General features: G+C 38.1%; 1 protein-coding gene across 3 annotated transcripts in view; it reads left to right on the top strand.

Annotated features, from left to right (window-relative positions):
* Nucleotides 1-27,203, top strand: part of LOC134211658 (potassium voltage-gated channel subfamily H member 8) — a 159,460-nt gene that overhangs the window by 119,397 nt on the left and 12,860 nt on the right. For all 3 annotated transcript variants that reach the window (XM_062688762.1, XM_062688761.1, XM_062688760.1), the window contains exon 10: nt 7,332-7,511. In XM_062688762.1, coding sequence (XP_062544746.1) covers nt 7,332-7,511 — 180 coding nt within the window. The remainder of the gene's footprint in view (nt 1-7,331; nt 7,512-27,203) is intronic.

Genomic DNA, 27,203 nt, shown 5'->3' on the forward strand with positions numbered 1-27,203 from the left:
AAAACACCTAAAACAACTAGTTCGGCACCTACAAAGGACGCAGAAGAGTCTTCACGGACGCCTCAAAGACAGGGCATTTATGTGGAGTTGGAGTTTTTATTGAAGGATCAAATAAAAGAGTCTCCGTTCGACTTGCTAATGAAATTAGCATCACAGGAGCAGAGCTTGCAGCAATTAAAATAGCTATGGAAATTATTTCTAATTATAACAATTGACGGGTTCTGTAATATACACGGACTCGCGATCGGATTGCGAACTTCTGGAAGCAGCGAGAGACCAAGCGAGAGTTTCGATGCAGTGGATACCGAGCCACATAGGAATGAATGGTAACGAGATCGCAGATCAACTGGCAAAAGAAGGTATTACGAACGATCAGCCAATACTAGATAATATAATATCATACAAGGATGTATACTGTATACTGAAACGCCGAAAGTCACTGAAAATCGACGAATGGTACAAGGACTATGCTATTGAAAAGGGACAAAAATTCTTCCAAATTCAATCAGATTTCAGATCGAAACCATGGTTTGTTGGTCTAAAGCTATAGACGGGAAACAAGTTCGATTACTAAATCGACTGATGGCCGGTCATGACTGGTCAAAAGTCTGGAGACACAAAATGAAATTTATAGACAACCCAACCTGCGTAACATGCAATCAGATTGAAACAGCAGAACACCTAATTCTGCACTGTGAAAAATACCGGAACGTACGCGTAAGATACTCATTACAACAATACAACAACCTGATAGAAATATTTAAAACGAACAGTGTAAACAAATATCAGAAAATCTTGGATTTTGTAAAGGATGCAGCTTTGGATTTATAAGAACCCTTAGCTGTGGTCAGGCGACCGAAGACAAGCAACAGGGCATATAGTCTTGGCAACTGGCCCTTATTCCTGGCAAGTAAAACTTGCCTCCCAGAATGAAGAAGAAGAAGAAGAAATAAACTTGTCCATTCGTAGTGCTTGCGGTAACAAAAGGTGTAAGACTCCGCATTCCGCAAGTACAAATCGTTTGTCAAATTAAGAACTTCTTAGCGAACTTTGACATCTGTGTCCGGAAATTATGCTTATCGCTGAAAGTCACATACAGGTTTCCTGGAATCTGGTTGTCTTGCTCACTATGAACATTTTTATTAATTATAATTAATACTCAACGGAACAAAAGTTATAGTAATGTGAGAGTTTGTGGGTTTTAAATGGTACGCCCTTTATGTCTAAGCTGTTGTGCCGAACCTTTAAGAACATTTTAGACACTACTGTTCCTTTTTGTTTCACTCCCGTATTAAGCAACAACGTTCTTTTGGGCTGTAACAGCAGATTCATTATCTACTGAACACAAATATATTTTTTCCGTGGCGATATCAAAATGAACAATATTGAAAACGTGGCAAATTTGATTTTTTTTATTTTGTTAGAATCAATCGCCTATCACAAAACTTCGCTTGTGGTCGTTCCGATTGAAAAAGGGGGGCCTTCTGTAATTACTCGCTGCAGAAACGTGACTGCCTTCCTGGCTGGAATGTTGCCTGAAGGTTGCATGGCGACAAAGGGTTTCTTTCGGAAGATTGGTCAGATCAAACCATTATGCAAATCATGACACTTACGTACTTGTGGCTTTAGCGCACGCCGAGTAGTGCAATGGGTCGACTTAAAGAACGCAGAAGAGAGAAGAAAGCAGGCAGTACAAAGGGGAAAAATGAATGAAGACAGAAGAAAGGATAAAGGAGAAAGAGAAAGGAGGAAGCAAAAAGAAGAAGGAAGATGGAAGAAGGATGAAGGACGAAGAAAGAAGAGAGAAGGAAGAAGAACTAATTAACAAGATCAAGAAAGAACTAATTAACAAGAAGAAAGAAAGAAGAAGGAGCAAAGAAGCACGAAGAAAGAAAGAAGAACGAAGAAAGAAATAAGAACAAACAAAGAAAGAAGAAAGAAAGAAAGGAAGGAAGAGTAAGGAAGATGGAAGGAAATAAGAGGAAGGTAGAAGAAAGAAAGAAGAGGAAGGTAGAAGAAAGAAAGAAGAAGAAAGAAGGGTGGAGTATTAAGGAAGAAAGCAGAAAAAAAGAAAACGAGAAAAGGAAGACTCAAATAGGAAGAAGTGCGAAGGAAGAAGGAAGAAAGAAGAACTGACTTCTCAATTTCAACTTCTCGTTTGAACTAATGACCATGCGGCCTAAATGACAATTCGTCCTAAAGGCATTTGGCCTAATTGCCTGATACCATCCCTTTCCTACCTTGTAACTCAATCTTTGTTCTTTATGTGTGAACAAGAAATAATAAAGAAAGAAGAAGAAGGATAGAAGAAATCTCAAGTAGGAAGAAGGACGAAAGGCGAAGGAAAAAGGAAGGAAAGTGAAGAAAGAAAGAAGCAGAAAGAAAGAAATCGAAGAAAAGGAAAAAGGAAATCTCTAGTGGGAAGAAGGACGAAGGAAGAAGGAAGAACTGACTTCTCACTTCCAACTTATCATTCGGCCTAATGCCCGTACGCCTAAATGACCATTCGTCCTAAACACCTTTGGGCTAATGGCCTGATACCATCCCATTCCATACTATGCATCTTAATCTAAGTTCTTTCTGTGTTCCTCTTTCTACCATGTTACTATGTTAAAACTTCACAACAATTCTAAAACCTCCCGTGCGTGGCATTCATGAGAGAGTATGTCCGATTTATCTCAAATCTTGCACAGGAGGATAAGTCCCAACAATGTTCTAAGAGAAAAAATCGTTTTTTCTCAATTTTTTTAAAATAATTTTATGCATTTCTAAGTAATTTGGCACCAAAAACAAAAATTCGATTTTCGACTTTTCCTTTGTTCCTCCCTTTGGAAAATTTTCATGGGTAAAAATTTCAAAACTTTGATGAATTTTAGGCACCCCTAAATCATGTCCGATTGAGCTCAAAGTTTGCATGGGTTCATATTTTGGGTTAATGAAACTTGTGAGCAATGTTGTTTTTTGAAATTCGATGACAAAATTTTTCCCATACATTCCATTGGCACCTTAAATATAAGTCTCAGTGAAACAGCATATAATTTGTAATTGTAATTAGTAATTTTATTCATTCAGTTTTACGTGATCCTGTAAGTACAGACCTTATTTTCATATATAGAATTATCATGAAATTTTGGGAAAACATGTTTTTCTCCACCAAAGCCAAAATATCAGCTAGCACTGCCTTTCATTCGTTTACACTGCATTGATTTGCTTGCTCGTTAATGATGCCGTGATTTGAAGATTCAAGTGGATTTAATTAAACTTGAGTTTGGCACCGTGGATAAAGGTATACATCGAATTCAATTCTGGAAACGACGAGTGGGTTTCCATTCGTTAGACTCATAGCACATCATAGCCACACTATAGACAAACAGCTAAAACAACTTCATTGCTCAGCCACCTTCTAGAGTCGAAGGTTTTGGAAATTAAGCTTAATCCGATGTTGTCCATGGAAAGCACTGCGCTTGTGTGAAATGTCAAACGTGAAGATGTACGATAAGTGTGCTCTGGTTGTGAAACTCTTAATCAATTAAATTTGAGATGAACGCCGAATTCATGTATGATAAAATTTGTATAGGTATTGCTTTTGCGTTTATTTTCTCTATATACCTATAAAAAATAGGTTCGCATTTCCTTTGAGGCAATATAACGAATGCATGAACCGACACAGGGGAACAAAATTTAACTTTTTGCTGGTCCTCAGAACCAATTGATATGTCTTCATTAGATTTTGGCTCACTGAATCCGAATCTGCCCTCAGATATGCTCTAACACGTCCAAATTTTGAGATATAGCTAGATTAATACCGCTAATTTGAAGAAATTGGCATTTTTTGAAGGACTTTCATGAAGCATATAAACATAATTTTATGTCAATCAATACCCGAAACGGTATAAGCACACCTGATCTAATGAATTTTCATCAGATTTGCACGTTACAATTGTTTTCTATTCGGTTTTCCTTGAATTTAGGTTCAGTGAATTTGATTTAAAAACATTCCATGCAAGTCCGTTTCAAAAACGTGCATGCAAACGCCATCAGCACCAGTTCGAAGCCATCAAAAATTCAACAACATGCGGCCGGAGGAACTGGGATATGAAAATGTTGAATGAAGTATAGAGATACTAGTCAGTTTGTAAATAGGTATATGTTTCATTCGACTTTTAATAAAATATACTTTTGTTTCGTTTTATGCTCAACATTTCTCCTCCTCCTAAAATGTTGTTTTTTTTCGATCGATCAACTTCCAATAACCACACGTAATCCGTTATCTTGTTGCAATTGTGTTGTGCTAGCATATAGTGCGAAAATGATGATCCAGAAAGTTCCTTTCTTTTAATCAACAAGGAAACAGATCGGATTGCAATTTGAACAAATTCAAATCCTCTACTAGATCCCCTACAAGAGCATTCAAGCCACATTCCACATTGACTAAAAAAATACATTCCAGCACTCGGAAAATAAGTTGAAACTTAAACATTTTGTAACTACATCGTAAATTTTCTCATTCATGCCGTTGTTTTGTTAAATTAGAGAAATATCAGAGTGCAGAATTGGCGGATCATTGAACCATATGCTCTGGTAACTGTAACATGTTGAACAGCACACAAGTGGAGCGGAGCCCAAGTGTTTTTTTTTCTGGCGCATTACTTTGCGTCTTAGCACATAACAAAGCTTGATAAAACTAGTGAACATTTTTCCGTTTTACTGTTATAAACTGACCATAGATAAAAGAAATTGCATTGGGATTATTGCCACATCCATTCAGCATTTTCAACGCAAATCAAATAAAAAGTCCCCCACGCACGAGTAGGTTGTTGACGTTTTCCGGTTTCTGTTGCGTAGCCGTCAACGTCGCTTCAGCTTGTATGCAATCATATACAAGAACGATCGAATGCAACTTATCGATTCGTTGATTGATTTTGCTAATTGATAATTTTCCGTCCAAATTTCTATCATAGGAATATTGGAATGATCATAAATAGCAGGAATAATCAAAATATATAGAACTGCGTACAGTTCTCGTACTTGCTTTATTCGAATGAACATAATAAAGAAGCTTCAATTAACAGTAAATACACCTATCACTTGAGCAATTATTGAAAATTTATCGCGTAAGAGGAAATACAATATCATATTTACATTCAATAGAACTTACTTCAATGAAAACATATTATTTTTTTGCTTGGACAAGCTATTATATAGAATTCTTTTTACTTTCCTCTCAAAACCGTTCACAGATAATTACCAGGCTTGTACACAAGTCTTCGAAAAAGGCTTGCATAAAACATATTTTTAAATAACTTTCACTCACTAAAATTGTAGATAAATCACGCTTATTATGTTTAACTTGTTCAAAATGCACCGCATTTCGAAAGATTAGATGTTTGTGATCCATTTTGGACCTTGATTGACTAGTAATTCTTTCTTTAGGGTTAACGATGGCTTTTCTGAAATGCTCAAAATCATTGATTTTACGACATTTATTGAGATATATCTCAAAATCTCGACGTGTTAGAGAAAATCTGAAGTCAGATTCGGATTCAGCGAGCAAAAATCTACTAGGGACACATTATTTGGTGTTAGGGACAATATCTTGTTGAGCTGTGTTAGCAAAATTTTCTCACTAATTGATTCGTCTTTAGGTTAGTTGTGTTTATATTTTTAAAAAGTTTGCAAATTTGACGGGGAAAGCTGGCAAACTGTCCAAATACAATAAGGGACGAGTTGGGAGAAAACCCAATGCGATCACACAAAAAATGATCTATTATGCGAATGAACACAACAATTGATAGTTAAGCTGTCGTAATCTGAAAAAGTGACGTATACGTCATTTTCCAAAAATGGTGTTAACGAGCAGTACTCATCGAGCACTTTAACAGAAAAATAGAAAACATGCATGTTGTAATTTGGCGCATACGTCACTTTGTCAGATTACGGCAGTAGGGGTCCCATACACGCATTCTTGTTTGTATTGGCGAAAACTTCGAAAAAGCTTAAGGGGTGCATTTTGGACTGTTCTGCCCTACCGTCCTGAACTAAACACGTTGACCACAAGATTTTAAGCGCCATTAGCAATCTAAAACTTATGCATCAACTATAAGATTTTGCGACATCATTTTAAACTATGATGGCTATTTTATTGCGTTTTTTTGAAACTTCAGAATTTGTGAAACGAACAGTTTTTCAGCAGTTTGTATTAGGGTAAAGTGCCCAATAGTGGACCCCCAACCAATAGTGGACCCTCCAGCCATTTTTGCATTATTACTGCACAATGTAAACATTTTGCTATGAAATTCCATCGGGAGAACCTACCTTACAGTCCTATGATTTGATTAAATGCATTGGAAATGCTATGGAAAGTAAAATTAAATGATTTTTTACAGTTCTATAAAAAAATAAACACGAGAGTGTCCATTATAGGAATATTTTGGGGGGTCCATAATAGGGAAGAAGAACGTCTCGAAACGGAACATAAAAATCAAATGAAGTGTCGACTATAGGGAAGCTAATTTCTATTATGGACCCTCAGGGGGCCTACTATAGGGCGAACTCAGTCAGACTTTAAAATGTTAATTTCAACGAATAACGTCGTGTATTTGAGTGTTTTATGTATGTATCGTGAAGAGGAGATGCAGAACTTGGTATTAGATGTCAAGCAGAATTATTATGTTGAAAATTTCTACTCCTTATGACAAAAAGAGCAAAATGTCGCTACTAGGGGGTCCACTATTAGGCATTTTACCCTATTTGTTGTCATCATATGTAATATATGCGATGACCATGTTTTCACTGAAAAGTCATCAAGTGGAAAGGACTCATTAAATTCCATGGAATAGAACAAGAATTCCCGCGATAACTAGTCGCCGCGATTCTATCGTTGGGTAGCTTCAGGTAATTTTCCATTAACGCTTCCATGCCAACGGTGACAAAATCGCAGTCGCCAAGCGATAGAATCGCGTCGCGTATAGTTAGGGGAACCTTAAAACAATTATTTATTTTCTATCGCACTTGTCGGTAACATAAAAACATACCCTCGCATAGTTTTCCGCAGCGTCTTGCACTCGCATCTATAGAGCAAAGCTTTTCAAATAATCTCCCACAATCTGTTTTAGTTTAGCATTCGAATCTAATAATGGTATTTTGATTGTAGAACAATAGAACAAACATAGCGTTGCATAATTCAAATAGACTCAGTATAATGTGTATCACCTTGCATTGGAGCGTGCTGAAGTGTTCTCACCACGTAACAATTAATACATATTTTATGATTCAACAACTAAACTAATTCCCCCATCCCGCTTGTGTTCTCTTCGCTTCCGTATCCTCAGGTTGGATTCACACGTTAGCCGAGCGGTTGAAAATTCCCGTGACGAACATAACACACGGCGAGGCGTACATAACATCGCTCTACTTCACGTTCACCAGTTTGACGTCTGTTGGATTTGGAAATGTATCGGCCACCACAATCAGCGAGAAAATCTTCAGCATCATAATGATGTTGATTGGCGGTAAGTGATTCGATGTACTCACACTTCCGATTGGGCTTGTTTTCCCTTAGGTTGTACCAGCTGGTGTCGTATAATTTATCAGCGAATGAGTATGTGAGACATCAAGTGGTCTGTCTTGCGTCCCATCTATATAGCATGATGATTGCGGTGGCAGTAAATCCGACAGATCAAATCAATCAAGAGCATTCAAAAGGGCTTTACTGTGAGGACTGATTTCTCTCCATAGAATTTTCTTTCGCATCAGCGCTAATGGGTGTAGCAGAAGCATTGGGGGTTTTCCGTAGTTTGGAACGTTTACCCAATTAGGTCATGCAGAAGTCCAGGTCTTCATTTTTCGCTGAAAATTAGGAATGTCAATAAATCAACCTATATCAAACCAGGCAAATTGAGAAAATTGTATAATCGAGTGATTTTATAATCGAATAAATCAGGAATATCGGGCAATTTGAGCCATTCGGACGAGATACATCGGATGAATTGGATAAACTTAGTGCGTATGCTATTATTATCAACGTATCCCAGGGCCTCGGCCAATATGCAAGGTCTTAACACTAGGCAACACGTCTATCTTTGGAGCTCAGAGTAGGACCTGTCCTGAAACCTGTCAGCACAGCCTTAATCACCTTGGACTGGTAGGTCGCAATGCCCCACCAGTCTTCGATGACATCATGCAATCTACTAAATAGTATACGGATAAGACAAAATCTTGTGTGAATGTGAAATGTAATAATCTACTACATGCAGCTTTTGGCAAATCACACCAGTGACTGTTGATTGTTGCACTAACTCTTTCTAATTCATTGGTAGGTATCAAATTTCAAAAGAAATAAATTTAAGATTGGATAGTTACTTAAATTATTGATTGTGCTTATTTACAACATTCTGGTTTAGAAAGAGTTAAGTGCCTGTCATAGCATATCATAAGCCCGCAGTCCACTGTTTGTCATAATGACAAATATTTGTCAAGTTTATCCGAATATCTATCAAACTGATTAGAAATCGATATGGTCTGACAGTCTGACAAACAGTGTACTGATAGCTATAATTAAGGCTATACTCAGCTTTTAGGATGTCCGCCTCCAACTTGTTGTCCATTTTGTGGTTTATTCAACGGGATATCGTTTGAAATAGAGTTAATAAAATATAGCAGTTTGCCAGCCGTATACGGAACATGTCGTCCAAGAAGACGTTGTTGCAACTGAATCAGAGGGAATTTCGTTCATAAATAGTTAGAGAGGTCTCATGTTAACTAACATCGTAATAGTTTAAAGTCATTTTTGTCATTTTCTAGTCGGAGTGAAATTATTTGGTCATTTTTATGCTATTTAGACGTCTATTGTCATTGTACGCGCTCAAAATCGACCGATGCAGTTTTTTCGACGCACAGGGAACATGTTGCCCAATGATTCATCGTAGAAACTGAGACGGAAACAATGACAGGTTAATAACTTTTGAAGCAGTTTTCCAGTCGTCCATTAAGACACTGTTGAATTGGCCCATATTTACAGCTTTAATAGATGTTCTGTACCATTATCTCATTCTTAATCATACAGCTTGATCTGTACGATGTCATTCTTGTCTTTATGGTTAGAAGGTATGAAGTATGCGTTTGTTGAATCAATTCCCTACTAATGTCTTGAATACAATGTTTATCAATACATGCCTAGCTAGCTAAATATAAGCGTGGCTACGACTCATCGTCACAGGAAACGCATCAGAAAAGTATTGCCGAAAAGAAGAGATCCCACATCATTATCACTGATGAAAAAGACTTCTGCCTGACTGCACTACCATTCAAGGCTCCAAGACACGATGTCCGTTGGATCACATGCACATGCGTAAAATCAGTGCGTCAATGCCAGATATGTGACGCGGCACCAAACAAAAATAGTCAACATGTGATACCACCACGACAGGATATGTCTTTGGTTGCCATCTCAGTGCTAATGGCGTAAGCCCACCCATCGCATCAAGATCACATATCCGAGGGGAGGGAAGTATGTATGTATGTATGTATGTAGTAAGCCACCATCCTGGCTAGAGTCTTGCTCTGCATGCGGTTCCACTTGACAGTAAGGTCAAATTTCAATATCATTTTGAATTCAACAAATTGCTGTATGAAGGGCCAAAAATGGGGGTGGTGGACCTGTAAGCAGAGACACTTACACGAAACCCACGGGGAAATGAGAATCTCCTTCCAGCAAAATGATCCAACAAAAAGAATAATGAAATTTGCAATACTTATCAAGCTTTCCACGGGATGGTTTGTTTGAAGAAGGGCGCGTCAACTGGTTAACAACTGTTGGAGATAAAAGTAATAGACGCGAACGACTAATACTCTCCTTCCTCGACTCCGATTGGCTACCACTTCATTGTCCAGTTGTAACTTCATTGATGCCCTGATGCACCCTCCCAACCCCATCATATGAAATTTACATTTAAAGTCAAATCAGTAATATTGTAAGGGAAATATAGGCATGTATGTAGAGAATATATGAAATAGTGATTTGGCAGATAATCCTGGAAAGCTACTGTGCTCCAATACTTTACTCTGAAACATAAATTTCATGGCAAATTTAGGTTATAATAACTACTTCCAGTAAGCACAAATTAATACGGTGGTATTTCGGTTGAATAATACCGCTATTGGTGTACGGCTTCGTGGAAGCCCGCGTACTCGATGGCTTTTTGCATTTGAAGGGGACCTGAGGGCGCTCAATGTTCGGGCGACTGGAAGCGATTGGCCCAGGATTATTATAATATTTATTTATATAATATAAAAAATAGAAAACTATATAGTATACATGAATGATGGAAAACTCATTGTTCCTTATTCTACATATCATTTTTTCATTACAAATACGTTTGAAAGCTGAAAATTTGAAATCAAGTTGTTATGGAATTTCTTCATGCGAGTAGCTACTATAATTTAATTGTAAATATAAGTAATTAAATTTGTCATTAGTAAAATAAAAACATCGATGTGATGATCGCAATTTAAAAGTAAGAACACCGACGAAGTAAGAATTCCATGGAAGTCATCCCTATCTACCGGGACTGGAATATATCTTTGAAGTTACTTGTGTTGGATGAACTACTCTACGCAGAAACAAAAACAAAACTTGAGTCATCCAGGATCGAATAATGATATGATTTGTAAAAGGGTTTTATAATAGAATGAAAAATAATTGTCGATAGAAAATATAATAGAAGGTATACTAAAAACTAAATTTTATTAAATTTGAATAAGGCCGTTACAAATATTTAATTTAAATTATGTTGTACTGGTCTCCGAAACATCAAGGGGAAGTAATAAATAATTAATATTAAAATGAAAAAAATCATAAAACTCCTTGGATTTGTTAAAAATATTTTGAAAATCCTCAAAATTATCCGATTTTTTTTGTTGACATAATTGTTTTCAAATATTTGTATCGGCCTAAGTAATATTTTTTTATAATGAACCTGCCAAACTATTATTTGTTATTTGCTATTATTTTTATATTGGAATAATTGAGAGCTGGAAACTAAAATGTCATTTTTTATTATTGTGATATTCCTGAAAAAATAATAATTTTGTTAGATACTACCGTTTTGCATCGAATTGCCGGACGCTTCGAAAGCCGGACACTTCAATTGTTATTTGTCTTTATTTACCATCTTAACCAGTATTTCTTGGCTTATCAATGCAGGGAACGATTCTTAGACTTGAAACCATTGTAACAAATGTAAGTAATCCGTGATCTATGGGAAAAACTTGAAAATTAAAGGTAAAAGTTGAAGGCATGTCATAATCAACGGTGAATTTCGTTTTTCTTAGAATGCAGCTTAAGACTCAACACTAGAAAAACTAAGCTCATATTTTCTATATTCTATCATTTGCAAGGGGTATTAGTAATTTATTTACATAGTATGATAGCACTCTTTGTCATGAATTAGAGAAATTGCTTGGGAATTCATAGCTTTATAATTTTTATTACATTTTCTGTATGTCCGGACTTCGAGGCAAGTTTTTACATTGCTTCGATTTCCGGACATGCTGAAATGATGTCAAATAGCTGTTGATCAGTTAAGTTAATTGAAATCAAATGATTCGTAATGAGCAAGCATAGTTACAATTTCATTAGATTTGAGTTGCTACACCCCAAATGGAACATTGCTTGCACTCAGCCTGGGGTCATATACCTATACACATCGATATATACCTATACACATATTGAAAATGGTATCACTTTATTAATTGCATACAAGTAGCAAAACTAGCCTCCAGTTTCTAGTGAAAGGTATATAGTATATTGTGAAAGGTATTCAAAGTATATTTTTAAACATTCATGCTTTTGTAGAAAAAAACAAGTTCGTAAAACTAGCTTTTTTAGCAGAATTGTTCTAAAAGGCACGTTTTGAACGACACCCGTCTAATAAAAATAAACTCAACTTTTCTCGGATACGCCCGGATTTATCAATCCGCATGAATTCTTTTTTTCAATCGCTCCTTTCAATCCTTGATTTCTAAAAGCAAATTGAAACGGATTTCAAAAGACACATAAATACTACTAATGTCTATATTTCGAAGTATATCTTAACAATGATAAGATAATCCATAATTTTAATTCTCAGATGTTCATCCCATCTAAAACAAAAAAAACTAAAAGGTTTTTGATTTATTTCTTCTTCTTCTTCTTCTTATTGGCATTACATCCCCACACTGGGACAGAGCCGCCTCGCAGCTTAGTGTTCATTAAGCACTTCCACAGTTATTGTCTGCGAGGTTTCTAAGCCAGGTAACCATTTTTGCATTCGTATATCATGTGGCTAGCACGATGATACTTTTATGCCCAGGGAAGTCGAGACAATTTCCAATCCAAAAATTGCCTAGACCGGCACCGAAAATCGAACCCAGCCACCCTCAGCATGGTCTTGCTTTGTAGGCGCGCGTCTTACCGCACGGCTAAGGAGGGCCCCTGATTTATTTCTTATTTTTGTGATTTTGCACGCAGGTTGACAAAAAGAATTTACGAATTTGGTGCGGTATTTCTTTGTTTCGCGATGAGATGAATATATATTCAGTGAGATGGAAATCGGCACAGTTGCTCCTATCATATTTATTTCTGGTATTATTGATTACAAAAAATTGGTATCTAATGATTCTCATGATCTATTGCAGCTTATCCACGTTGAATTTGAGAGGTAGTTTTGAAGAAAATATTCATTACCCACAGTTACGGTACCACAGACACGTCAAATGTCAAAAAAGCGTTCTACCTTGGAAGAGGAGAGGGGAGGGGGGAGATTGTATGAAATTATTAGATTCCCAATGTTGTATATTGCAGTTATATGCTCCCGCTTGGTTTCAAATCCTGTTTTTGGTGACTAGGGCATTCTCGAAGCAGAAACTTCGGATGGTACACACAACGAGGGATGCCAGATTTCCATACAAATCTGTATAGAAACCTCATATTACGGATTTATATTAATAGAGAAATATGAATGCTATATCCTAGTTGTCTTTGAACGGATTAAATTAGCTATTTGAGCCAAACTCGAAGTGTCCGGAAATTCGAAGCAAAATTGTCCGGCATTTGAAGCATCCCTTATACTGTGTCCGGATTTCGAAGCAAGCGATGTTCAATGTTTTCGATTATATTAGCTATTTCGTGCATACAAAATGTCATTTTCAGTACACTACAGCAAATATGATAAGTTAATCTTGACAGGGTGTGTTATCACTCAGTGTCAAGTACTTAATTCCGTTTGAAATATTTAACTGAAAATTCAGCAGTGCTTAGGTGTCCGGACTTCGAGTCAAAACGGTACTGTTAAAAACAAAGAAATAGTACAAAATTATATATTTCAGTTAGCACACATGATAGCCATGGAAAGCATATATCCGATATATCCTTTATGTACACTACACAAAAACAACATAAATTGAACCAAAATGACCCATTTTATTATTATTTATATTGGAGCATGTTATTAATAAAGAAACAATTCCGCAATCTTCAGAAAGTCTGGTTGAAATTATAATTTTATTTAAAAAAAAAAATATTTTAAATAGTATTCATAATTTAAAACTTTTTATTCAACAGAAACAATCATGAAGATATTCGTATGTTCTAGGTCTCAAGATGGAATTTAGTATTGTGACTATTGCCAATCAAAACATCTCCGTATGACATGTCTTTATAATTTGGTTGAGATGTATGAAATATTTGTTATTGGAAGTTATTGAAAATAATTCACTTCTACTTGAACCATTTATACCAATTAAACAGTTTAGTCTTAAATTCAGTATATATTGTTTATTTGGTTCATTGAGAACAGGCGACGACACATTTATTCATAAATTAAGTAAAATTAAGTGAAATTGTACTCACCTTCATGTAATTGAATTACCTATGATTTACACAATTGACTTACTCCCCATATCCATAGAATCACTACGTGGTGCTGGTATACTAAGCCACGGAGCTTGATACCCTCAGAAACGGCATGTTTGGTCGACAATTCCAGCCGCAGAAGACGAGCATCGGTTTGTATTTCGCGAGAGGCAATCTTGTAGTGTTTGTTGTACTGCTAAAAACAGGAATCCTCAGCTGCAATTCGTTCGAAGATGTCGTTGACGAAGTTCATTATAATGCCCATAACTTTCGACGATCACCGGAGTCTGGGAGAACCTGCTTCAGAACCGTGAAGACGTAAATGTTGCAGCTTTTCTTCCTACTTTATGTTCTTCCTTCACTCTTAGCAACGCTCTTCGGAGCCTTTCAGGAATGCTTCTCGGCTCTTCCACTGAGTTTTGGTGACATTTCGAATGAATTGTTATGCATATTATTAAATAGTAACCAGCCGAAAGTGGAAATCCAATAGTTGGAAAAAATTGACGCGGAGGAAAAATCACATATCCGAGGGGAGGGAAGTATACAAATAATCAAAATCATATTATAAACATTTTAATAAATATTAAAACCCAATCCCAACTGCCCTGAAGCTGCCATCACCGCACCACCGCCCTGAGCTCGCGATATTACAAAAAAAGATTTGATATTATATAAGTTTACGATATTACAATAAGCAAGGCTTCAAAATCCAAGTTCGTGGAATAAAATAAAACGATTAAATCAAATTAATATGTTTTTATGTTCCGTTGATTCGTTTGGCGTCACCCGGCGTATACCTGTTCTGGGCACTTATTTCTTTCAAAGGTTTTTTCAATCCACGTATGTCACCCACATTATCTATGTATAAGTGCTGACGACCGACAATACTAAAGATTTTGAGCAGAATGAAGCTAAGCATAACTTCTAGGAATCAACCACCGCCATTGGATAAAATTAGTACGTATGTATATGTGCATAATTCGAACGGGATTTCTCCTGCCTTCAATCAATATGAAGGTAGTCTAACTAGGTAAATCGAGCGTTTGACAAATTTTCTTGCAATTTTGCATAAGAACCCAACAAAATGTGTATTAAGGCAAAGCATACAATAAACTCCTGGACTGTTTTACAAATATTGTTTAGGACCATACCATCGAACCCAGCCACCTTCAGCATAGTTAAGCCTTGTCGTGCGCGCATTTTACTGGCAGGCTAGAACTCCTAAACTACCTTGGATTAATCAAATTAAAATAATTAAACTATTTGATCAATTTGACAAGACAATAAAATAACTTGGACAAATAAAACGAATTAGAAAAAAAATGCAAATTAGATAAGATGGTACCAAAAAGCAATTATAGAGACTCTTTATTAGATGTGCACTACCCACCTGCTTTGAATATTGCAACACCCGGAAAAGTGTTGCATTTCAGTAATTTCATATTTTTGATAAGACGCGATGTTTTCATAATCTTACGTAATCATTCCGTGCCGATAGTTCGAACGAGCCAGACGTGTGTGCTGTGTCTCATCGCGGATTTTGTGCGGTAGTGCGAGTTTATTGTGTGGTGCCTACCTACGGATCCAAGGCGATCACTGTCGGCGAGTGAAGTAGCTGCTTCTGGCGACGCCGGTGAAGCAGGCTATTGTTTCTGCTGCTACCTACAGCAGCAGCGCAGATAAGTGGAAGGCATTGTTTTATTGTTCTCCCATATCTCTGATACAGAGTGGGATTGATTATAATAAATTAATTTAGTTTTTTTTTTACATTTTTTTCTAATTTGCTATTAGTTCTAAGTTAGCATAAGAATTAATTGTCCTTCCACCTTGCGAGGTGAGAATGGAGGCAGAGACTATGGGGGGCGATAGTCCTCCAAAAGATGTCCGCACACGATTGTACCATGCGGCTTCGCCTGGGCCTTGGGTTGTTTACTTTCGGCAGAAAGTAAAAAGTCTAGACTTTCTCGGCATTAAGCGAGATTTGACGCGTCGTTTTACGAAGCTTGATTTCAGTCAGATCAACAGGAACAAGCTACGAATCACCGCACCTACATATCAGGTGGCGAACGAAATTGCTAAAGACAAGGCCTACAATGTAGAATATTTAGTTTATGTCCCTCGCGGGAGGTCGAAATCGAAGGTGTGATCAACGCAGCGAGCCTGACTTGCAAGGATGTACTAGCGGGAAAAGGCCGCTTAAAGAACGCAATGGAGTCTACCGTGGATATTCTGGATTGCAAGGAATTGCATTCAGCAACCATGGTAGATGGCAAAAAAGTATATTCTAAGTCAGGCTCGCTTCGGGTGACGTTTGCCGGTTCGATTCTCCCAAAATATGTCGATTTAGAGAACATGTTGTTTCCGGTGCGTCTTTTTGTACCAAGGGTATTTAATTGTACCAACTGCAAGCAACTTGGTCACACTTCCGAGTTTTGTGACAACAAACCACGTTGTGGCAAATGCTTCGAAAGTTATCGAGAGGAGTCCTGCCAGCAACAAGTCACAACATGTGCTTATTGTGGTATGGCTCCCGCCCATGGTTTGCAAGATTGCCCGGTGTACAAAAAGCGCACCCAAAAAGTGAAGCACTCGTTGGTCCAACGCTCCAAGCAGACTTATGCGGAAATGGTTAAAGCGCAAGACACATTCGCCGATACCACTGCAAAGGCTGCTATTTCAGCTACCGTTCAAGTAAGTGATTAGTATGATTCCGTATGCATTGACGAATTGAACTCTGACGTAGCCGATATGGATGATTCTGCCCGAAAGAGGAAGCAACCGTCTTCCCCGGGATCACGCCATAAGAAATAAAAAATCATCCCTAGAAGCTTGCCCAAATCTGAAGGTAATGGGACTTTATTTAAAATCTCGAAGCAACCTGTCTTCACTGCTCCTTTAGATCCATCTTGCAGCAAGACATTCCGCCATTGCCCAAAACCGATGTTTCCAAGAAACATCCGGCTAGGAAGAATCATTGAAAGAAAACTACAATTCGTTCTTCCCAAAAAAGTACTCCGTCCAAGCGAGGATTGATCTCCTTTAAGGACCTTGTGGACCGTTTTTGAATTTATTCAATATTCCGAATTCATTGAGGACAATCATTGACCTCTTTATACCAACAGTGGAAAGTTATCTGAAGCAATTGACTGTTTCATGGCCCCTTCTTGCAGGAATTGTATCTTTCGATGGATAATACGGCTATTACACAAGATACAATCAGTGTGCTGCAGTGGAACTGTCATAGTCTTAAAAATAATTTAGACGTGTTCAAGTTTTAGATTCGCAATTCCGATTGCGACATTTTTGCACTCTGTGAAACATGGATTTCTTCCGAAGACGAAATCAACTTCCACGATTTTAATATTATTCGCCAAGATCGGGATGATCATTATGGTGGCGTTCTTTTGGGGATCAAAAAGTACTACTCCTTCTACAGAATTCCCATTCCGACTGTTCCCGGCTTAGAAATCGTCGCATGCAAAGTAAATGTGAAGAATAAAGATCTTTGCATAGCTTCGGTGTACCTCCAAATACCTCTCTTAATCGTCGGTATCTTTGGAGCGCAGGCACCCTTTTATCATTTCCAGTGTTGATATTGGGAGATATGAACGCAAATGGTATTGGATGGGGCGAAACGCATGACGATTATAGAGCGCCTATTTTTTATGATTTGTGTGACGATTTCAATTTGAATAATTTGAACACTGGTGAAGTAACTCGAATAGGACCAAATGGTCAACAAAGCCGTATTCATCTGTCTTTATGTTCAAATTCACTATCGTTAGATTGCACGTGGAAGGTTATCCAAGATCCCCACGGTAGTGACCATATGCCGATAGTTACTACAATTAAAAGTAGCTATCAACAATCTGAGCCATGTCTGAAACTTGATTATGCATATGTACAACATGTGATAGATTTAGTTCGGAAAAGGTATTGGAGGGTAACCGCCCCTCCAATACCTTTTCCGAACTAAATCTATCACATGTTGTACATATGCATAATCAAGTTTCAGACATAGTAATTAATTTCCACTCCGGGTGGCTTAATACCCGGCATATAGGCAATTAACTTTGAATGTACCGAATCTGAGCCAGTTAATGTTCCTTTCGACCTTACGAAGCACATTGACTGGCAAAAATTTGCATCGGCGGTAAATATTGGTATTGAATCAACTGATGTTCTTCCACCGCTGGATGAATATCGATTCCTTACCGAATTAATTAAAAAAAGCGCACTAGAAGCCCAGAAACGACGCGTTCCAAGTACATCTGTTATAAGAAGACCAGCCACTCCTGGATGGGATGATGAATGTACTAAGTTGTATTCTGAGAAATCTGATGCCTTCAAGGCTTTCCGTAAATACGGAAGGTCTGAGCTTTTCGAAGAGTATTTGAGGCTTGAAAGAAAGCTCAAAAATCTTCTCAAGGCTAAAAAACGTAGCTACTGGCGACGTTTTGTCGAGGGACTATCGCGAGAAACCTCAATGACAACACTTTGGAAAACGGCCCGCAACATGCGGAACCGCACTTCCACCAACGAGAGTGAAGAATACTCCAATCGATGGATATTCAACTTCGCAAATTCTGTCCTTCGTAAGGTCTGTCCAGATTCCGTACCAGCAGAACCGCTATTTCGAGAATCAGTCAATGATCCCGGTTCTTTGGGTGGACCATTCTCAATGCTGGAACTTTCTGTGTCTCTTCTTTCATCGAATAACTCTGCTCCGGGATGCGATAACATCAAATTCAATCTTCTGAAAAACCTCCCAGATATCGCAAAAGACGATTACTTGACCTGTACAACTGTTTCATGGAGTACAACATTGTGCAACCTGAATGGCGACAGGTCAAAGTAATAGCTATTCAAAAGCCTAGGAAACCAGTGTCTAATCACAATTCATACCGACCGATTGCCGTGCTATCATGCATGAGAAAATTATTGGAGAAAATGATCCTCTCAAGAATCGACCATTGGGTCGAGCAAAATGCATTACTGTCAAATACTCAGTTTGGATTTCGTAAAGGTAAAGGAACAAACGATTGTCTTTCGTTGCTCTCTTCAGATATACAACTGGCCTTTGCGCACAAGGAGCAATTGGCTTCAGTATTCTTGGATATTAAGGGCGCTTTTGATTTAGTTTCCATTGAAGTACTGTCAGACAATCTGCACAGTAATGGATTTATTTTAAATAATTTCTTGTACAATTTGTTGTCAGAAAAACAAATGAACTTCACACTCGGCACTCTGACAACTTCCAGAAATAGCTACATGGGCCTTCCCCAAGGTTCGTGTTTAAGTCCCTTGCTTTATAATTTCTATGTTAAAGATATTGACAATTGTTTGGAAGGACAATGCACGCTCAGACAACTTGCAGATGATGCCGTGGTCTCTCTAAGAGGTCCATGTGCAGCTGTCTTGCAAGGACCATTGCAAAGTACCCTGGATAATCTGACTGTTTGGGCCAGACATTTAGGGATCGAGTTTTCACCGCAAAAAACTCAATTGGTTGTGTTTACTAAGAAGCGGTATCCTGCTCAACTGAAACTCAAGCTGTTGAATGATGACATCAATGGATAATCTGACTGTTTGGGCCAGACATTTAGGGATCGAGTTTTCACCGCAAAAAACTCAATTGGTTGTGTTTACTAAGAAGCGGTATCCTGCTCAACTGAAACTCAAGCTGTTGAATGATGACATCAACCAATCTTTATCTTCTAAATACCTTGGGGTCGTGTTTGATTCCAAATGTACCTGGAAACTCCACATTGAGTATTTGATACAAAAATGCCGGAAAAGGATCCATTTTCTGCGGTCTATCGCCGGAACATGGTGGGTGCTCACCGGAAGACCTCATCAAACTCTATAGAACGACTATTCTCTCTGTTTTAGAGTATGGCTCCTTCTGCTTCCTCTCAGCAGCTGATTGCCACCTGATCAAATTGGAACGAATTCAGTATCGTTGTTTGCGTATTGCCCTTGGCTGCATGCATTCAACGCATAACATGAGCCTGGAGGTGCTTGCTGGAGTCACTCCTTTAAAGCACCGTTACTGGGAGCTCTCACTTAGAATACTCATCAAATGTGGAACAAGTAACACACTTGTTCTAGACAACTTCGATAATATGCTTGAACTAACTTGTCGTTCAAGATTCCTGAGAGTTTATCTCAACTACATATCATCAGATCTTTGTCTTCCGTGTTATAAACCCCCTCGAGTTCACTTCACCAAAGACAGTTCCTCAATTGTATACGATCTGTCCATGAAACATGCTATTCAAGGAATTCCAGATCATCTTCGACAAATATCTATTCCCTCACTTTTTTCTGAAAAATATGAACATGTCAATTGCAACAACAGATATTTCACTGATGGTTCTCGCATCAACGGATCCACTGGCTTCGGTGTTTTCAATGTAACTTCAACCACCTTCCGTAAACTTCAGGAACCGTGTTCGGTTTATGTTGCTGAGCTGGCAGCAATTAACTTCGCTTTGGGGATAATTTCCATTCAGCCCGTAGACCATTATTTCATCTTCTTGTCTGGTCTTAGTTCTATCGAGGCACTCCGGTCGATGAAACCTGTTGAGCACGCATCTTACTCTCTTACAAACATAAGCAGATGCGTGTTTTGGTCGAAAGATCATTCACGATTACCTTTGTTTGGGTCCCTTCTCACTGCTCAATCTACGGCAATGAGAACGCAGACTCGCTGGCAAAGGTGGACGCACAGGAAGGTAAAGTTTATGATAGGCAATTCTCGAGCAACGAGTTTTTTTTTTCCATTAGTCCGTCAGAGTACTCTTCAAAGTTGGCAAAAAAAATTGGACACACAACGAACTTGGACGGTGGCTATTTTCTATAGTTCCAAAAGTTTCTGGGCGAGCGTGGTTCAGAGGTGAGGACTTAAGTCGAGGCTTCATTCGCGTGATGTCGAGACTTATGTCTAATCACTATTCACTAAACGCACATCTGTACAGAATAAACCTTGTCGATAGCAACTTATGTAGGTGCGGAGCCGGTTATGATGACATCGATCACGTAGTTTGGTCCTGCTCGGAAAACGACGCCTCCAGAGAGCAATTATTTGATACCCTAGTGGCCCGAGGTAAACAACCCTTCAGGGAAGTTCGAGATGTTTTGGGAGATCGTGATGTGGTCTATATGCAGGCCATTTATAGTTTTCTTTGTGCTTCTGATATCAAAATCTAATAGTTTGGTTTTTTTTTCTTTCTCCAAAGTTTTTTTTTGTGATTAGTCTCTGCTTTCTGTTCCGTAGAGCTCCATAGCTCTTGCCATCCGGAAGATGCTCCCAGTCAAACCATTCCTCGAGCACGACGACACGCCACATCGTCCCTGACGCCAAATACCCGGATGAGAAGCTGAAATTCCCTGATCCCAAATCCTTAGCCCTGTCCATCCTTAAACATTGTAAACTAACCTCGAGTCACCACGAGTACGCTGGCTTCTACCCCTCTCTTACTAACTGAAAAATTAAATGATATTGATTGTATATATCATAAAGAACCATGGCTCCGTAAAGTGTTATACACGCCTGAGCCTACCAAATAAACGAACTTGGAAAAAAAAAAATCTTACGTAATCGTAAGTTCACAGCAAAATCATTGCTAAAGTGGTCCTTTGGGAATTCCGGAACATCCGAGGAAGATGTTAGAGAATATTGTCTTAGGGTTGTTGATATTGCTTTAGGGCCGATGCCAACGTAGCGTTTTTTCAAACTGCGTGCACACCGCGTCTACGCAAGGTACCCATCATCAAATGTAGTCGTGCACATGTTTACTTGTGCATTACTCCATTTGATGCTTGGTACCTAGCGTGAACGCGGCGTGTACGCCGCATAAAAACCACTACGTGGACATCGTGATGCACATAGTTGAGAAAGGTTGGGTTGAGAAAAGGTGCCAAATGTTGTTGTTGGTGTTGAAATGTTCTCAACATGGGTTGAGAAAAGGTGTGAAATGTTGGTGTTGAAATGATTCGATGGATACGGGGAATTGACTGATATCCTACCATTATTAGCTGGTTATAGAACAACTTCTCACAAGGGCAGTAGTTGCATAATTGGTAATACGTCCGTGTACGTAATGAAAGTGTTGGTTCAAGTCCCACCGGCAGCTGAATCTTTTTCGCAATATCTCAAAGAAACACCTTGAAATGGCAAACTAATATGTTTCAAAATCTTTTCCAAAAAAAGAAAAAATCGGACTTCCCTCACAAGTTACTAATCAAAATAGCATACAAGATTTCTAGAACAATTATCTTCATTTTAATGACTTTTGGTCAATTATTCATTCAAATTAGTTGAATACAAAGGGAAATAGGAAAAGTGTTTTTCTCACCTTAAACTGGCTATGCTAAATATTGAAACAAGTTTTTTGATTTGTCCAACGTTTCGACACGGGGTTGGCGATCCTTTAATAGAGTATCATCGTGTAAGCCAATCTACAGAAAGTGTGCAGCATTCACCGGGCGAGCATTGTGTTGGTAATTATTTCCCTAGTCACGAGACAGGGATGTTGATTGGTCGTGCCGGTAAAGTGTCTGTAGTCGCGTAATTCCTAAAAGCAACGTAAAAAGCGACGTCAACGATAATCGATTTTTTTGCAGTTGCCACGTGTTTTCGGACCGCTTTGATAAAACTTGTTGAAAAATCCACGTGAATTCTGAAATCCGCGTAAGAATAGTGACCTAAAAACGAACCGAGTAAAAAGCGACCGCAGCGTACGTGATGGAATGTGCTTTCGCTTATCAAGCAAAACATTTGGAACAAGGCGAACGTGTAGCCAACAACGCTACGGGCCCCCAACATCCAGAATTTTAATATTCTGAATTGTTTATATGTAAAATTGCATCAATTTTTCAACACTATTTGTCATACGCACGACTTGGAACGTGGATGCGCATCTGGAATTCAAAGTTGCTCTTCAGATAATAATGCAGATGTGCCAATTAAAAAGGTCCTGTTGTTATTCTTCCACATCTGAGAAGTTTTTTTAATAGATGCATGAATGTACTTCCGATGATTGACTTCCAGGGAGAATAATAAATTCCGATACAGTAGATACAGTAGAAACCCGCAGCAAATTGGTTCTGAGAATTGTCGTTTGCATACTGATTGCCGATGATAAGAAAACTTGTTTTCACCTATACGTAACAACATTAGTGATGTTTATTATTAAGATTACTAAAGGCAGTGACTTAATGATGTGAGTAAAAACCCTGGTTAATTTACCTAGCGGTATTGGTGCCTTTCTCATGTATTAGATGAACCAAAAATATGAGTGAGTATTATTTAGCGTGTTTCGCGTATATTAAATAGAATTTCGGTCATAACTTCTGAGCCTATCGTCCGATCTGGCCAATGGTCAATAGCAAACAATGGGACCGGATTATCTGTCGAATGCAATCTGTTGCAAGTAATCCGCTAAAGTTCCGAACAGTGTGTCTACAAAATTGTGTACACATATACACTTACATACACATGCGTACATATACAGTGTATACACATATAGACAGGGATTTCCCTTCTGAACTCGGTGTACAAAACTTTGTCGCGTATTTTGTTCAACAAACAGAGATCGCTTGTGGGGTCCTTCGTTGGCGAATGCCAAGCAGGTTTTCATGATGGTCGATCAACGGTGGATTACCGTAATCTGAGAACGTGACGTATGCGCCAAATTACAACATACTAGCTTTATATTTTTCTGTTAAAGAGCACAATGAGCACTACTCGTTAGTGATGAACTTCTCTTTCAAGAAAAAATCACGTTAATAAAGATTATAAAAAAAGCACTACTCGTTAACACCATTTTCAGAAAATGGTTAAAACGTCACTTTTTCAGATTACGGCAGATTAGATGTTTGGCCTACGGATGATCATCTGTTCAATGCAATTTGCGTACGATTTAGGGTCTGTCTCAATTGGATGATTAAACTCAAATTAAACTTAAAAATGACAGTTCAATAATTATCAAATAACCCTGCTGGATGAGCAGGATTACTTTTGACAGATATCGAATCATTCTCGATCGATGTCTTATTGGAATTGCTGGGTAGCACGCAGCCATTCTTATGGCCGGGTGATTTTTAAATTTTCGAACTGTCAGTTTTAAGTAAAATAAAATTTGATTCGGGAAATGAGACAGAGCCTTAGTGTTAGGAAAGCTGTGGAAAATAATGTCTGAAAGTACAGTCGCCTCTCCACATCCCGATATTGAAGGGACCATCGAAATAGGGAGAGATCGAGGAATGGAAGGAAAATTGAAATGGGTACTACCGTGCGGGACCGAAATCCGTACAGCACCGAAATCCGTCCACCTCATGAGATATCAATAATTTAAAGGAGGTTAAAGGTTATTAATGTAGGAATAATTAATCTTATCCTGTTCAGATACTTGACAGTAAGCTTTTAGGGCATAGAATTGAAAAGAAGGCTTTGAAATTAAAACAACAAAAATCAAAAACAAATCTCCACTCACCAAACGCGGAGTTTGTGCCGCCATTTTGTTTTCGGGTAGAGCATAATTGCACCAAAAGTAACTGTGCTTTAATTGCTAATTGCGAATCATTACATAAGATAAGCGAAATACAAATCGGATGGGTCGCTTCTCAAGGTGCGTATCGAACTATTTACAGTGATAGTTTAGTCAATCAGACTGTTTCAATTTAAATATTTAGTTAAGAAATAGCTGTACGGATTTTGATCCTTTGATTCGAAATCCGTCCACGGTGGACGGATTTCGAGTCAGGAGTAGTTGATTTAAATAATTATTTTATCATGTTTTTCGTAAATGTGAAACAGTAAATGAGTAAATGAGTAAATGTGAAACACTTCAAAAGTAGAAGCCTTCATGCGCCTGTGTCCATGACAAACGTTTTCACATTCGATTCCTATTTTCTAATGACTTTTACATATACTAAGGTGCTTAAGGATTTTGTACAGGATTTCGATGCTCCACGGTAGATCTAAAAAGCTCGTTGCTATGAAAAACGACTATGAAACAAATGTCGTTTCTTGTTGTTGATGTGTTTGTTATTGTCCAAAGATAGTCTAGTAGCCAAAATATTTGAACATATCGACATAAGGAGAGTAGTAAATCCTGAACAAAATATGATCAGAACACATCGAGACAGAGAGATATCGAGATAGGGAGGTTATCGAGATGTAGAAAGATAAAATTTATGTAGATTGAAGGGACTGAAGAAACCATCGACATAGGGAGAGATATCGAGATGTAGAACATCGAGATGTAGAGAGTCAACTGTATTCAGTGACATTTCCCTTGAAGTTAGAAGACGTTTTGCTGCTGCGAATAGGGCCTTCTACGGCTTATGTAACAAGTTTAGGTCTGGTAACATGCAGACGGAAACGAAAACGTTTGAATAACTGATTCTCCCAGTGACCCTTTTACGGACATAAAACGTGTACGTTAAAAGGAGCGGACCCGAAAGCGTTCTGGGCATACGAGCAAAAATAATATAACAATAATGAATCTAGAATATGTGTAGGATGCTTACGCATGAATCGCGAGCTGTGAGTGTCCAATGAGGAAATATTGCAAATCGTATGAAAGACCGCAAACTTCAGTGGGCCGGTCACTTAATGCGAATGTCAAGAGAAAGAATAGCGAAATCAATATTCAACGTGCTGCATGCAGTGGAATCGGACCTGGGGATCCTGAACGTTCGGGGAAACTGGTGGTACATCGCCCAAGGTCGAAGATTATGGAGCCAGTCATAAATGTATCGATGCTGTACTGTAGCCAATCAAGTATCTAGTTAGATGCGTACACAAAGTATCGAAAATTGAGATTGAAAAATTGGTTTGTGGACCTGGCCGAAAAATGTGTCATTTCATTACATGTTGCATCAAATAATTTTGGATAGACATCCAAAAGCTAGACATGAGTGAGTAAATTAATCACTTTACTATTTGATTACTATGTTTCAGGATTCATGAACAGTTCGTCTTTGTTCTTTTAAAGTTATTTCAGTCAGTATTGACTGCAGATATTTAAAGTAGCATTTGCTACAATCTCATCTCGCTGATATCGTTAAGCAGCTTTTCAAACTGGCTGCACCAACTGGTTATGCACCGTCGAACAAACAACTCGAAGCTGTTCCTCGTCCTAGTGTCCTCGCCCAAGAGAAACGCTTATTGAGTACTTGTCCGCTAAGAATGGAAAACATTCGCTCATATAAGAGAGATGGAATGCTGTTGGAGAAAATAATTCCATTTGTTAATTATGCACATCGCGCATACACCCGTGATGGATTTGCATGAATACATACATTTAATCGCGTAAAAATAATCCTTAGTGCTAATGCGATTACTAATTTATGTAACTTCATCATACTAAATCCAATCAGAAAATTCAATCAAGTTTGAACAATGTAACGGCGATTTCATGAAAGTGGTTTGCCACTTAGGGTTGGGTTACGTTTACGATCAAATAACTGTCATTTAGTCTTTGACAAGGAAACCATCACGTGCTCTAACGGCTCTCTGAAAATAATCGCCTATCGAAGAGAGAAACGACATCTTCATTTGGTTGCATTTGCAATATTTAATTTAGAAAACAAACTGCTTTTAGCGAAAACTATTACGTAATTATTTATTAGAAACCCTAAAATTATTTAAAAAAAATAGAAATGAATTCTTAATAAACCACTTAACTGTGAGTGTTGCCTTATCCCAATTCCATGCGACACCAGTAAAGTAAGCGGCAGAAATCGCACTTCTCCGGGAACTTTTGTCCCAGGTTCACTAAATCCTCACAAATCGATATGAATTTTACGACAGTCAATCCATTATTTCTCGAAGCCCTATTACAAACCTTATCAATTTGTAATGAAGTGGAAAATTTCGCTGCCATTCAATTATAGGTTTTCGTTGTCGTCATAATTCGGAGTTTTTTTTCGTCCATAAGTATTTGTGATTTATTACTTCTATTGCCGCCTGAAGCTTCATGCAGTTTTCTGCCTAGGGTGGAAAGAGTGACGAAGTACAATTAGGGATTGGTACAAAAATTGAGAAATTTTCTGGGCTTCTTGACAATGTGATAGAATGTTGATGTGTTTATTGCCGTTGCCTGAGAAATGTAGTACATTTAAATACCATTCACTCGAACGAAGATGTCAATACATGCCTTGTAGGATTGTAATAAATTACGTTTACTATACTCATGATTTCATCATATTTGGGTCAACTACTATAAATTAATCATGTGAAATTGTTTATTGTACTACGCATTTAATGACAGGGTCGTAGTTTTCATAGCTCTGTTGATAT

This window comes from Armigeres subalbatus, chromosome 2, assembly GCF_024139115.2.
Source record: "Armigeres subalbatus isolate Guangzhou_Male chromosome 2, GZ_Asu_2, whole genome shotgun sequence".
Classification (NCBI taxonomy): domain Eukaryota; kingdom Metazoa; phylum Arthropoda; class Insecta; order Diptera; family Culicidae; genus Armigeres; species Armigeres subalbatus.